Raw genomic sequence first — 14,673 nt, forward strand, 5'->3', positions numbered from 1 at the left:
CACAACTTGCGATAGGATGAGGAGGATACTCACGGAAGCAACTTGAATAGTAAATATCTAAGCGGAACTCTTGTGCTAAAATATCCTGATTCTTTAATTTGCTTTTGTTGTGTCCAATACGCGTTTTCGTAAAGTACGATTTGATACTGTGGTACGAAGCCCGAGTAAACGCTCTTAGAGCGTCTAGTTTATTTGTTAAAGAAGATATTTTTTCTTATTACAAAGTCATTATTATGTTACAAGATATCTTTCTGTAATGATATTTAAAGACATTAAATAAAGCTAGAAACGGAGAAGGGCACAATATAGTAAGACTAATTAAGGACCTTAAAATTCTGTATATTACTATTTTTTAAACACAAACCCACAAGCACACACACACCATGTTCGCAATCAACTAAATTTAATACTTGTTAGTGGTGATGCTTACACGACTACGTTGTCGCTTACTAAATTGTCAGTTAAACTCAAACCGTTAGTACTTTCGCGTGCTTGCGGGTTTCAGAACAATTATATACTGCACTTTCTATGGGGTCGTTGGTTGGTTTAGAAAATACATGAAAAGAAAAGCTGCTGAGAGTGTCACTCGTAAATATATGTCGCCAGCAGAGTTTGAATATTGTCGCGGCTGTTTAAAAGAAACCCTTCAAATGGTCTCTGAGTAGTTTCGCATGTGCGCAGGTTCGAAAATTGTACGAATTGGAAAGGATTATTTTCGATGTCACTGAAAGGAGCCGAAAGCAAACTTCAAGCAAGAGAATTAAAAAGTTAACTTGATACAAAAATAGACTTGTAACCTGAATTCTTTATTCATGACATCTTCGATTTTTCTATTTAGGGAAGTTTGTTACGGTGACATCGTCTTTTGTTTTTGCCTGAGTGATTTTACACGCCGAGGCTTTGATAGTACAAAGCGGAAATGAATTTCAATACACTGAAAGGGAGTTCAATATTCGAAATGTACAGCTACGGAAGCAGTGAACACAGTTTTTTTCCGAGAGCTGCGTGGTCGATTTCACGATCGGCTGTATTAATGACAACCGAAAGCTCTTTAAAAATAGAAACACGCACAGTCAGCAGGAGGGGTATTTATTTTGTAAACAAAGTGTCAAAATCTATTATTCTCGGCTTTCACGTGACGTCATCATTTTCCAAAATAAAAAATTAACAATCCTTTTGAAGTTTTAGATTCATCACATGTAAGACCCTCTAATAAGTTGACGTTTTGCAACGTTTAAGGCCGATAGGGTTCTTCATTTTGTTACAGAGCACGTTTGAATTTCCAAGTTTATGCGTTGCGTGACATTGAATGGCAGCCCCATAGGGCTCTCGATTAGGTCCAAAGATGAGTTATTGCTCACGTTTTTACCACCTAAATAGTTCTTGCTCTATAAGAAGTATTAAATTCAATGTGTCGGATCTCCAGAGTAATACCTTTTCGTTTCGATGGCAAAACTTAATGACAGATGTTTCTGTTACTTTCGGCCGCCACGAGGCATGTTGGTGCCCCTCGGAAGAGCACCAACATGGCGTCTCCATACAAAGTGTGGCTGCTTCTAGGTAACTTTACCAGAAGAGTTTCAAACCCAAAACGACGTTTATTCACAGGTAGCGAGTACTGCTCGGCGTACAATTTGCTTCCTTAACACTGAATTACAAGGATGTACGATTTACCCGAGATAACAATCTGGATGACAAAATGAAAAGAAATAAACTTATATACTAACACATCGCCAAGAACAAGACTAACAACAATTCGCAAAAGATACAAAAAACTGTTTCTCACCGTTTAGGTCTTCGGTAACACATGATACGATCCGATGGAAAACGATTTTGTTTACATCTAAGCACCACGCGATGCGAAAACACAAAATGGCGGAAAGCACGACTAGTGAGCGGTTACCTAGCACTTGAAGAATGTCCGCTGATACACAATCTGGCTGAACTGCAGCCACACAAAGCTCTATAAATTTGGGTGAATCACTTTTCCGAATAACGCGCGAATGAATAACCGCACAAACCTAAATCTTGGCGAGGTTGTTTATATATCAATCATCTTTCGTATCCCAGCTTGTTGACTTAATTTATTGGATAGTTACGATTTTTATTTTTGATGGCGTTACACTGCAAACCAGCCTTTCTACAACTTTAAACAACAACTGTAAAGACGATATTTTGTGTGGCCGTACAACGCAAAACGGTAAATCTAATGAGGTTATCGCGCTTTAAATCTAAAATCTAAGATAAAGAAAGACAATATTGATTTTTTTAATGCGATAGTATTAACGGTTTGAGCTATAGTGTGCTCACGTGACGTCATCAAATTTTCAAATCCAAAACTAAGGAGCCACTAAAGGTTTTATCCTCATCAGGCTTAAGAGGGTCTAAATTTGTATCAGTTTACGACTTTTCAGTTCAATAGCATCCTTTGTTTGGAAACCAGCGCATTTTGAATTTCGGAGTTGTGGCGCTGCGTGACATAAAGCTAAGATCGGGTTTGTTGAAAAATATTCTTGGTTTGCACTGTCACGCAATAAAAAAATAATTCGAAAACCATTCAGTGGATAAAGTTAAGAAATTGTGATGTAATAGGAGATTGATAAAAAAAAAGACACTTCTCCAAGTTTTAAGTCTGTGCGTTTTCCTAAACTTCAGATATTTGACGAAATATTTTGCACAAATTTAGAGAGCCCAGTATGGAGCTGCCATGTTGGTGTACCTCCGTAGGACACCAACATGGCGGCCGGAAAATAGGGTAAACATCTGGAACTTACTTTGGCTATGTAGGCGACTGATTATCTGTACTGACAAAGACAAGCATTTACATAAGCATTTTTCTTAATACTTTAACTTCTGAATAGGCTAAAAATCACGAGATAAGTATATATTTTTCGACAAACGCGTTGGTAGCTTTATGTCACGCACCGCCATAGCTCTGAAATTCAAAATGCGCTGGTTTCCAGACGAAGCAAGCTACCGTGACTGAGCTGAAAAGTTGTAAACAGATATAAATGTTCGCCCTCTTACGCCTGACGAGGATAACAACTCTGGTGGCTCCTTAGTTTGGCGTCACCTGTAAGCCAAGAATACACTTATCTTAAAGTTAAAGTATTAGGAAAAGTGCTTGTTTAAATTTTTTTTGGTTCGGTGCAGATTATCAGTCGACTAGATGGCCAAAGTAAGTTCCAGATGTTTACTCTATTTTCCGGCCGCCGTATTGAGGGACTAACGAGGTCCTCCAACATGGCGGCTCCATACTAGGCTCTATAATTTTGCGCGGAACATTTCGACGAATATCTCAACTTTGGAACAACGCACACACCTTAAACTTGGAGAACTGTCTTCCTTATTTATCGTCTATAATATCACAATGTCTTGACTTTATCCGATGAATGGTTTTTGATTTTATTTTTTACTGCGTGACAATGAACAAATTCTGTTAGCGTCGCGCACAGTTTCTAAAAGTAGATTACATCACCAGAGACCTCCAGCTGACTCAGACAAAAATTACAGTTCGGTAGAAGGTTTAGTATGAGAGTGTTGTCTTCTAGACCAGACAATGAGAAAGAAAAGGAAAGATTGGTGTTCTAGGTTTTTGTTTCGCTTAAATAATGCTAGAAAGCAAACACTGCTGCTGTGGGTGACGTGAAACGGATTCAAGGTGTCCAGAAAAGAGCATAAGGGCCTGTTCACAAGGAGAGAGGGTTACCCTAGCGAGCGGGTTACCCTAGCACTCACATTTCCTCTTTTTTTCTTCGTTTCGTTCACAAGGCAGCTAGCCGGGTTACCCGGGTAGGCTGGTTACCCTATTTGCGTGCTAGGGTTACCCTGGCAGGCGGGTTAACTTTTTTTCTTTTTTTCTTTTTCTTAAACACTCCAGATGGGGTTAACCCGCCTACTCGGGTTAACTTTCTACTTGTTTCCAGACCCTTTAGGTGCTAACGACATGCAATTAATCCCCATCGAAAAAATCTTTTCGAACCGAGACTCTATTCGTAAGGCCAGGGAAGCTTTTTTAATTCAAAAAGGCAGAGCAATTGATCCTGATGGTCTGAACATCCGCGAAGAAACATATTAATTGTTTCCATTTGTTTTCTTTCATGATGTTCTTTTATCATGTTATTTTATTTTACCGTATGCTTATGTCTAATTTACACTGCCAATTACTTTTACGTATTTCCGGTATTCCGTACGTAAATATCGGCTACATATAAACACGTCCCAATGTAAAATTTTCATTGTACCTGAAGAAGGCTGGTTTGGCCAGCCGAAATATAGTACACCTTCAAAAAATCATCCTACGTTGTGTCGGTTTTTGCTTTTGTATTCTTCCTTTAGGTGCAACCGCGCATTAAGTTGTCCCGGGTTGCAGGGTTACCCTACCTGTGAAATTTTGCTTATAAACCCGGGCTATCTTTTGACCTCCAGCTAGGATTAACCCGCTTGCTAGGGTAACCCTCCCTCCTTGTAAACAGGCCCTAAATGTCACGAATTGCACGAGGATCTTACCAAGCCGCAGTGACAGTCGGACAGATCCCAAAACCTTCACGAATTGGAAGTCGAGAACTTCTAGCGAGGCGGTTGCGACTAGCCGATCGGAATACTTCAAAGAGAAATGTATTACGAAGAACCTTATCTGCTGTTTATCCTGGTCTTCAAGACCAGGATAAACAGTACAAAACATATGCCATTTGATTGGCATTTCGGCTGACTTATTTCCAGAAATTCCCAAATTTGACAACCCCGGACGTCCGCTTAAACGAATACGATAGAACGGGACGACATAATTATTATCACTGAGACAATTCCAAATTCATAGCAGACTTAGGTGTATCGTGCAATTTGGAGGACCCAGATTTTAATAGGTATCAAAGAAGTAGGCAATGGAATGGTTTGTTTGTCTGAGTCACACCGGGGATTAAATTTTCTTGACGTCATTTCTGCGCGACGTTATTTATCAACAGACACCGTTGCTGTTTGTTACATATTTCACTGAAAAGCCCCTGGGGGACGTGGAATAAACGTATGTATGTATGTATGTATGTGTATGTAGTCGCATAAGCATCACAACGAACAAGTTAAGATTTCCTTGTTTTGTACCGCGGACATTTGATTGGCTGGATATGAAAATGTTGGAACCTATTGTTTCTTTTCTGCCATCTGATTAGTTTTCAATGTCTGGGTGGCCCCGGTTTTCAGTAAACGCACTGTAATCGAAAAGCAATCATGATAAATTTAAACATCATTAAAAACTAAAAAAATATCTCAAAACATAGTTTTTAACTTTTCTTAGAATCGCGATATATCCTAGTCGATCACATCTCATTTAAATTTATGCATTAAAAGTTGGGTCACGATGGCCGAAGGACAATATGAAAATAATATTCGTGCACAAGCATGAGCTGCGCAACTCCTTGCAGGGTCTCAAATTCCGATTGTGCGTTGCTTTGACAGAAGACTGAGGAAAAAGACGCAAAACACTGAGCGAACGAGCAGTGGAGAGGTCAAAACTGGTCACTGTAAAGTATGGAGAACAAGATCTCTGAATTAGAGTTGAGAGTTGCTCAGCTGTAAAATGCTACGTTCTTGAGTACTATGAACAAGGGAAAAAGGGAAGACAGAAGCTGTCATTTTGTTGAAGGTATTGTTTTCCCGTGCGACCCTCTCACAGTGCTGTTTTTGTGCATTGGCATATGCGTGAACCCTGGGGGACTCCCATACAAAAAATGACGGCGACGCTCGTCGCACCTTTTAGGGGTTAAAAAAGTAGTTTTGGTATCTCTTAGGTTGTTCAGCTTCGAAAAGCCTCTAGCTTTTCGCGATACCTTTTAGGGTTTTGAGTCAGGTTTAGTTGACGTGTTGTTTTACAATTAGTACCTTTTTGGGGTGAACAAAATGTCAAGCCATTCGCACAAAACAGGAACCTGGTACCTCTTATGGATTTTCTCAAAATTTTCGACGAGCACCCCAGTCCTTTTTATGAGGGAGTCCGCCCATGACCGGCCTGTATCTCAAAATTAACATTACTCTCAAAAATTGACGAATTCAATACGCGAGTTCATAGAAACACCGGAATAACTTTGACTTTCACGTAGTTGCGGGATAATATCTCAACAGCCGCCATCTTGGATTCGTTATCTTGGATTGCTTGATTTTTCCAAAACGGCAGAAAATCAGCAAAATAAAAACTCAAAACTAATCAAAATCAGTAAGATTGCTTAAAAGTTTGAAAACCGTAGCTACCTGACTGAAAGTTTAATTTGGCTAATAAAAACGTCAAAATACGGTTGCCATATCGTGAACCCTGATACATTTCAGATAGAGGCGCAAAGCTCAGTGACAACCACCACACCCCAATTTCTAGCATTATAACACGAGTAACTCATAATCTAAATGAACTGAATTTTAAAGGAAGTAAAATCTGCACACGAGCCAAGTGACCCATCAAGCTGGCGCTTATCTCCGGTTTCTGTAGCGTGGAGTGACTAGAAGTATTTCTACTCCCTCCTGGATGGGATGCTAGTCCATAGCAGGGTTACCCCTAGTATTAATATCGCCAGTACCCATTTATACAACTGGGTGGAGAGAGGTACTGTGAGAGTTAAGTGTCTTGCCCAAGAACAAAACACAATGTCCCCGGCCAGGGCTCGAACCTTAAACGGTCGATCCGGAGGCCAGGGCACCAACCATGAGCCCATCGCGCACCAAGTTAAGAAATAAATCATTAATCGAAAGTTTTAGCGCAAACATCTGTAAAGTAAATAATGTCACACTCCCTTCATTCTTGATTGGTTCGCTTTGGGCGTGGATGCGGCATGCAAGTCAGTATGGACTCTTTTCTCCCGCCCTAATAGAAGGGTAGGTAATCGTATGAATGCAAGTGCAGTTAAGGATTTCCAACACAAGTGGTATTTAAAAATTCTCTCCAAATTCCATAAGATTTTGGGAAAGTGCAATTCAAAAAAAAATTCAACTACCAAGTTAACAAATAGATTCTAGGTTGCTGTCCGTCTGTTCAGTGATTGAATACAGATGACGTCAAAATGTGGTAAGAACATCCATGTCTGCTCCGCTACTGAATGAATGGAGGTGGGATGTAGTGGAATGCATTGGGACAAGGCACCAGTGGAGTGGCCCTGGAGCGAGGGCGATGACCCGATTGACAGATGGGTGCTTCGATGGTTGCTATAGAAACCGACGCCATACAGAGGCTTTTGTATAGTCACACAGGGAGATGAAAGACTGGGGGAATGAGCGTGAAGGTGGGAGCGACTAACAAACGGCTTTGCACAGCTTTGCAGAGAGCAAACTTCAAAACGTACGCGTCAGGATGACAATGGCGAAGGCAGATCCCTGCGTACGAGCGGGGCTGCGCCAGGCCGAGGTTTAGCGCTGCCCTTCCATATATTGACTTCTGTCAAAGTCAGAAAAAGTGGCATACGAGGCGATAACGATGGTGTGTTTCTGATGGAATCTCCTTGTTTTAAGCATTAAAGAATCCGTTAAATGTCAGTGACGTCATCTATGCGTCCTTCCTCCAATTGATCATAAGTGAAAAGCAGTCAAAATGTGACAATAATTCCTTTAACTGCTACAGCCTTTTATATGATTACTCATCTTTTAGATGCCTGATAAAATTACGAAACTGAGCGTGTTAATTATAGCACCGCAGAGCAAATTTATAATATATAACTAGTAGTAATCAAAGATTATAGCAGTGCGTTCACGCGCGTACTTTGCATGTTTGGTATACTTTTGTGGCGTTCGAATATGGCTCGATAGGAAACTAATTTTGATCGAATGTCAGATAACGATCTGCACGTAAAGTTGAGCTACCGATGAATAGATTATAGCCTGCGGTAAAAGTGTTTTTAATTAATTAAGTATTTACTTGTACTGGACAAAACATTTGGCAAGGCATTTGAACTGTTGTTGACACTTAGAATTCAATTTCAGATGGCCAACGCTTGCAACAAATATTCTTGAGAAAGTAAAGTTTTGACCAGCGACCCTGCAAGACAGCGCGTCGCCAGATGTTGTCAAATTTTGTGTTTGTAGTTGATTACATTGCTCGAATGAACATCTTGTCCACTTTTAAAAATGAAAAAGGTAAATTAACCACTCTGACCACAAAACAAGGCCTTTTGGCAAGTTACACAACACAAAAAGTTTGTTTTCTGACAACCAATTATGGGCACAACGAATTTGCCGAGCTGCAAATCGGAAAATTTATTTTCTCACCACAGATGGGAGGGTCACCATGACCATTTGCCGAGCTATACGGAAGATTTGTTTTGTTACCGCAGTTCATGGCCATTTGCCGTCGCCGAGCCACAAAACGTTCGTTTCTGATGACACAGGCTTTAGTTACATGTGTCGAAGACTAGTGGGCCAAAATGCATGCAGCTTTGCCGAAATCATACACAGAGAGTGTCGAATCTATACGGCGAAGAGTGACTGCGTGCATGCGCTCATGTACTTACGTAATTTGCCTCTGCTGTGGGGGGCCAAATCGGTGAACAAAAAATCTCGATTCAGACTGGATTAGGATTGCCTTACACTATGTGAACGCAATCAACGATAACGGAATAAGTCTGCTCTCAGCCGAACACAATGCAGTAATTTTCTCAGTCATATCATTATGTCCGTATTAACGGGATTATACCAATTTCAAAACAGGTATACGGTTTTTTAAAGTGGCTCCCTATAGTTTTACGATTGCACGTGCACAAAGAACGAAAGCTCAAGTAATCTGCGCGCGCTCAAAGGAAACCGTAAATGTTTTCCTATTTTTTTTAAGTCAACACGAGAAATGGCAAAAAGCAAAACTGGCAATGAATTTTCTCGCGTTTCCTTGGGTGAATTGTTTTTTTTCAATTTGCCTCAGTTGTAACCATATACAGTTCCTATAAAATACCCTATTTTTGTTAAAATCTGTCAGAGGTAATCCAATATATTTAGAAAAATGACAAATTACAGAATATTGGAAAAACAACATTGACTTTTTACCAATTCGAAGTGTCAGGCAATATTATTTCCATGATGTGGCGAATTACGCAAAAATTTCACCGAAGGAAAGTATAAATATTAAGGAGTTTAGGCCAAAATGAGGAATATATCTGCCTGTCATTAGATGAGATGCTGCCATGGCAACGGCCTTAATTCAAAAATAGGACAACCAAAACATAAGCCTTATTTTAACAGTACCCATACTGGTAAATCTCCACAGAGAAAACTTTAAGAGAAATTAACTAAGTTTCTTTTTCTAACTCGCGCTCTATAGGGAGGATGTTCGTACTTAAATACTCTAGGAAGCCACTTAAGTCTTTAAACTACAGACCCGATCACAGTAATTAATTACCTGGAGGACGAGATGTATTCACAAATATCCAAATTGTGTACATATGCACTGATACCATATTTGCTTCAACGTCCCTTCCAAGAGACTTTCCAGACGCTTTAATGTGAACTTTCACTCTAATCGTGCGCCCGTCGTCGTTCTCCTGAATTGCAGTCAACACTAATGAGCCTCTGGCAACTTGTAATCGGTTCCAAAAAACCTGCTCTCGGTTGACTTCAGATATTTTCTTGCAATCCTGGCAAGTGTTGCAGTGCGCAAACTTGCTTCCATTAATGCTATGCCACTCAGTATCGACTACACGTTCGCATGGTGCAATGCTCTGTAGGATCTTTGTTAAATTAAGATCACGGCGTTCATGAATACGCACACCTGAACGTGAGAGAGCAGAGATACAAAACTTATTAGTCATAGTGAAATCATCACTTATCACACTCCCCTCCCCTGCTATTCCGTTTCCTCTATCACAGTCACCTCCGTTGCCTTTCCTTTGCCTTTATCATAATACGCAGAAGTGTACGCGGATAAGCGCATCGTACGAGAGGACAGCATAACTTACATTTTGCGGTAAAGTTGATCTTGTAGACATGCGAAGTCAGGGAGTTGTCCGAGTAGAGAACTTGGCACATTGTCCGGGCATAACCGTTTGTGTTGTTCTTTGCTACTCTTTGTAGGCTCACAGAGCGATTAGAAACTTTCAGCACTTTGATTCCTTCTGGCAGCACTGGTCTCGTTACGATACAGTCCATGTCGTATTTGTTACAGTAGGCGAACTCGTTCCAACCAACGTTAGGAAATTTAATTTTCCACTGAACTTTATGGACTGCATTTACGTCAGTGATACCTTCACAAAATAAGGTTAGCAACCCATTGGAGCATGCTTGTCTTGATGTTGTCGTTGTTTCTACCGCTGTTGTTGGCGTTGGGGTTTTTTTGCCCGCTGAAAAGGAGTAACAAGTTAATGACAAATTTTAGAATTGAATGGTTATGGTAAGGTCAAGCCAAATTTTCACGAGAAACGTTGTAAATAATGTGAAGCTTTTGTGGTTGCTCTATATAATATTCGTTTCACTGACTACAGTAGTCATTCGTAAATTTTTTGGGTTTTTTTCAGCAAATAAATGTTGTTGTCGTTGTTACTGATGCTGATGCTGATATAACACTGATGTACATAACTTCGCGCTGTGAAGTTAAACGAGGTTGAAGGGTAGGTTACAATGATAGGTAAAAAACAAGTTACTTTCTTTGTGCGCCTTGATTATTTTACGTAATCTTTGTCTAGCTTCTGCTACAACCGCAGAGCTGTCACGTGCGCATGCGATTCGCACTGACTTCCCCAAAATTTGCTGTTGAGGCTCTAGTGATATTCAGCTTCGAGAGAAATCAGCCAGATTTTTCCACCGTGTAAAATATTATAGGCCAAGGAAAAAGTGCCCTAATATCTCCCAAACGTAAAGGCTAGAGCGAGTGGATTCACTTGATCTAGGAATGGACGCCATTTTAAAGAATTTTTTCATCCCTATCCAATCATAGATGTAACTTGAGAAGTTTGCTCCGCCTCGAGTAACTCTAAGAGTATAGTCATACAGTAGAACTTCCGGTTGCGACCACCTCTCTTAAGTGAGAGGTAAGAGAGTGAATCCCCCATAAAGGCCTTATACCCAAAGTAATCCCTCTTAAGTTGGTACCCAGTTCTTCCGAAGATGCTACTCACGCGATGCGTGGACAGCCCAAGCAACTTTCTCGCAACAACAACAACAATATTTATTTATGCCAACAAAAAAAAGAACAGGACAGACGAATACAAGTTGAAACTTATAAATAAGGTATTAACTGCCTATAACAACCATACAACTAAAAAATTAAGCAGCTATTTATAGGATACAGCTACCTGAGAGGACTGGCGGGAAAAGCCATTTTATATGTTTTTTTATTTTCTTACGCGGTTACGACGTTATATACCACATATATTTTCAATACTCTCTACAGCTCTGCAGTCTTTTTGTTCGGCCTGGCTTTGTTCACTTTGTGCTCCTTTGGCTGTTCATTCTTTCGCCATTTACCGTAAATTCTCGAATTAGCGCCTGGGGCGCTTATTTCAAATTTAGGAGAAGACGGGGGGACGCTTATTCGACGGGGGGCGCTTATTCGAGGGGGAGAGGCGCTTATTTAATTTTTCCAAATCGTGACCTGACATGATCATTTTTTTAATAACTCATCTGGGCGTAAACAACAACATAAGATGTTTATCGACATAAAAAGCTGATCCTAAACTGTAAATCGCGGCACTGTTAGTACTTGTAATGTTTTCCAAAGTTAACGGGTTCACAAACTGAAAAAATGCACAAATCTAATACTACACGAAGAAAACTATACATCCTTCGTTGTCTCCCACAACATGGGGAAAGGGGAGAGGGCGGATATTCGAGGTGGAGGGCGCTTATTTTAAATTTTGGCCGATAGGAGGGGCGCCTATTCGAAGGGGGCCCTTATTCGAGGGGGGCAGGCGCTAGTTCGAGGATTTACGGTATTCGGTTTAAGAAAGTTCGAGCAAACCACAACGGCAACTGAAACGCGTACAATAGCTGTGTACGCGTACGTTATAACTCTTTCTTCATTTCTTTGCCGTTCTTTACAAAACAACAACATGGAATGACCACATTCTGCGTATTCTAGAGAACGTAAACTACGACGGCAAATGTTACTTAAATTCCCTCTTTTGTTTTGTTTGGGAAGAGGGCTTTCGACCGTCTTTTTTTGGTTGCATTGTGTTTGGGCATTCGTTTCCTTTGCACTCGTTTGGCCGCTCATTTGGCTGCTCGTTTGGTTGCTCATTTGTCTGCAGATCACTCAGTTTTTTATTACTTGAGCAGAGGACATCTGTCTCTTAGTTAAACTGCAGTGGAGGCGGCAGCGGCGGCGGTAATGGTAGTGGTAGTGGTAGTCATAGTGGAAGTGGAAATGGAAGTTGTAATGGTGGTGACAGTAGCAGTGGCAGTGGTATTGGTAGTGGTAGTGGCAGAGGCAGTGGTAGTGGTAGTGGCAGTGGCAGTGGTAGTGGTAGTGGTAGGGGCAGTAGCAGTGGCGGTGGTAGTGGTAGTAGCAGTGACAGTGACAGTGGTAGTGGCAGTGGCAGTGGTAGTGGCAGTGGCAGTGGTAGTGGTAGTGGTAGTTGTAGTGGTAGTGGTAGTAGTAGTAGTCGTGGTGTAAGTGGTAGTGGTAGAGGTACTGGTATTGTTAGTGGTAGTGATTGTGGTACTGGTAGTGGCAGTGGCAGTGGTAGTGGTAGTGGTAGTGGTAGTGGTAGTGGTAGTGGTAGTGGCAGTGGCAGTGGCAGTGGCAGTGGCATGGGCAGTGGCAGTGGTAGTGATAGTGGTAGTGGTAGTGGTAGTGGCAGTGGCAGTGACTGTGGCGATGGTAGTGGTGCTGGTGGTGCTGGTGGTGCTGGTGGTGCTGGTGGTGGTAGTGGTAGTAGTGGTAGTGGTAGTGGTAGTGGTGGTGGTAGTGGTAGTGGTAGTGGTAGTGGTAGTGGTAGTGGTGGTGGTGGTGGTGGTGGTAGTAGTGGTGGTGGTGGTGGTGGTGGTAGTGGTAGTGGTAGTGGTAGTGGCAGTGGTAGTGATAGTGGTAGTAGCGTTATTATTATTATTATCGACTGGAAAATTTTCGTTCGAACGTCTTTAAGAGCATAATTTAATGGTATATATTTTCTGATGGTATTGATAATTAATTCTTGTCCCATTTTGTTTTGTTTTTTTTTGTTTTTTTTTTTTGCGGGGAAATATAAACTCTCACAACCCTGCAAGTAATAGCTCCTGGTTTACATAATGTGACTATATAAAGCAAAGAAGATCGCTTGGCTTACCCCGTAAGGTGAAGATAGTTGCTAGAGAAATTCCAACGATCACCAACAATGTTAGAATCGCAATTGCGAAACGCTTTGTCCTTACCAACGATAAGCAAACTGATTTCCTTTCATTTGTTGATGCCTGGAAGAATCGTTCCTCACAGAAATGTACCGCAAAGGATCTGGCATCTTGACTAATTTCCTCCGCGCTTGATTGTTCTTTTAACATAATGTTTGATGCACTTCCCGCTAGCGTTGCAATTTCCACGTCTGACTCCACTTTTGAGTGCAGTGGCGAATAAACACTAGTGATTGATTCAGTCTTCGTCACCGTTGCACCTTTCCTCTAAAATGTCAAAACGGTACACCGTAAGTACTTCTGGTATGAAGTGTAAGGTTTAAAGCAAAGTCTGCGTGCGAGCGTTGCGCCCAGCCAATCAGACCGGCACTTATTTCAGATATATCCATATAGAGACTGGGTTTAAATTTGAAAGTCAGTTAAAATTGTTGAATACATAAACATAACGGATGACTCGATGGTTTTCATTCTAAGTGACTTTACTATAATTCTTATTAAGCCTTACGCAATTATCTACTGAAACAATAGCCAGCGAGACCCTTTCAAGCGCATGGTCTAATTCGGAAAAGGGAATCACCTATGGAATTCCAACTTCCATCCGTTTGATAAATTTATTCCAATTCCGATACGTACCTCAGACTGGTATAGCATTTATGTTATTCTGCTCTCATTGCAGTATACAGGCAATGTATACTGGTGAGAGTCTTGAGTTAGTGTTCTTGGGAATAAATATACCTACCACCTGCACGAGCAAAGAAAAAACTTTGAACACTGGATGAGGCCGCGAGGCCAAAACCCAAGTACAGTACACACTGAATATATCTCGCCCATTGTATAGTCTGCAAAAAATGTCAACGAAGCACGAATGATAAGGCTCTAGTCTTTTTGTACGCACACAATGCCGTGTGGTTATCAAAAGACCATGTGAGTTTAAGAACTTGGGAGATGTGTAAACAGAAGCACCTGTGGTTTGCTAATTTTTATCACAAAAATTTATGGTCAAAAAGATAACCCTGGGCCGGCTTGTTCGAAAACCCAGGACAAAAATGTTTTTCACTGCTTATGTTTTGTGTAGTTTGAGATTAATTACTCGTGCTCAAAACTGAATGACAAACGATATAAACAGAAAACCTGACCGATAAGTTACAAAACTGAAATCAAAATATTCTCGCTAATTCTGGGTTAGTTTAATCGGGTTTTGAACAACTCGGCCTTGGAGTCAATCTCAGAGTAATTCAAAACACCAAGCCAAGTCAAAACACTACTCTGAATGCAATACAAGAGAGCCATAAAGCTTCCTTTTATCACGATGAACAAATTAACTTCGATGACCAAAACTAACATCTTAAAATGACTTCTCAATGGCTGATTTCGACATGAATTGTACTATCA

The 14,673-nt window shown here is 40.8% G+C and overlaps 1 protein-coding gene across 4 annotated transcripts in view; it reads right to left on the minus strand.

The window, feature by feature from the left end:
- Positions 1–14,673, minus strand: part of LOC110049178 (uncharacterized) — a 65,559-nt gene that overhangs the window by 15,802 nt on the left and 35,084 nt on the right. For all 4 annotated transcript variants that reach the window (XM_089272570.1, XM_089272569.1, XM_089272568.1 and 1 more), the window contains 3 exons: positions 13,221–13,548; positions 9,918–10,298; positions 9,362–9,730 (listed from right to left, as the gene is read on the minus strand). In XM_089272570.1, the coding sequence (XP_089128696.1) occupies positions 9,362–9,730; positions 9,918–10,298; positions 13,221–13,548 (1,078 nt within the window). The remainder of the gene's footprint in view (positions 1–9,361; positions 9,731–9,917; positions 10,299–13,220; positions 13,549–14,673) is intronic.

The sequence above is a fragment of the Orbicella faveolata genome, unplaced genomic scaffold (genome assembly GCF_042242905.1).
Source record: "Orbicella faveolata isolate gen_17 unplaced genomic scaffold, um_ofav_v1 contig_35, whole genome shotgun sequence".
Lineage (NCBI taxonomy): Eukaryota > Metazoa > Cnidaria > Anthozoa > Scleractinia > Merulinidae > Orbicella > Orbicella faveolata.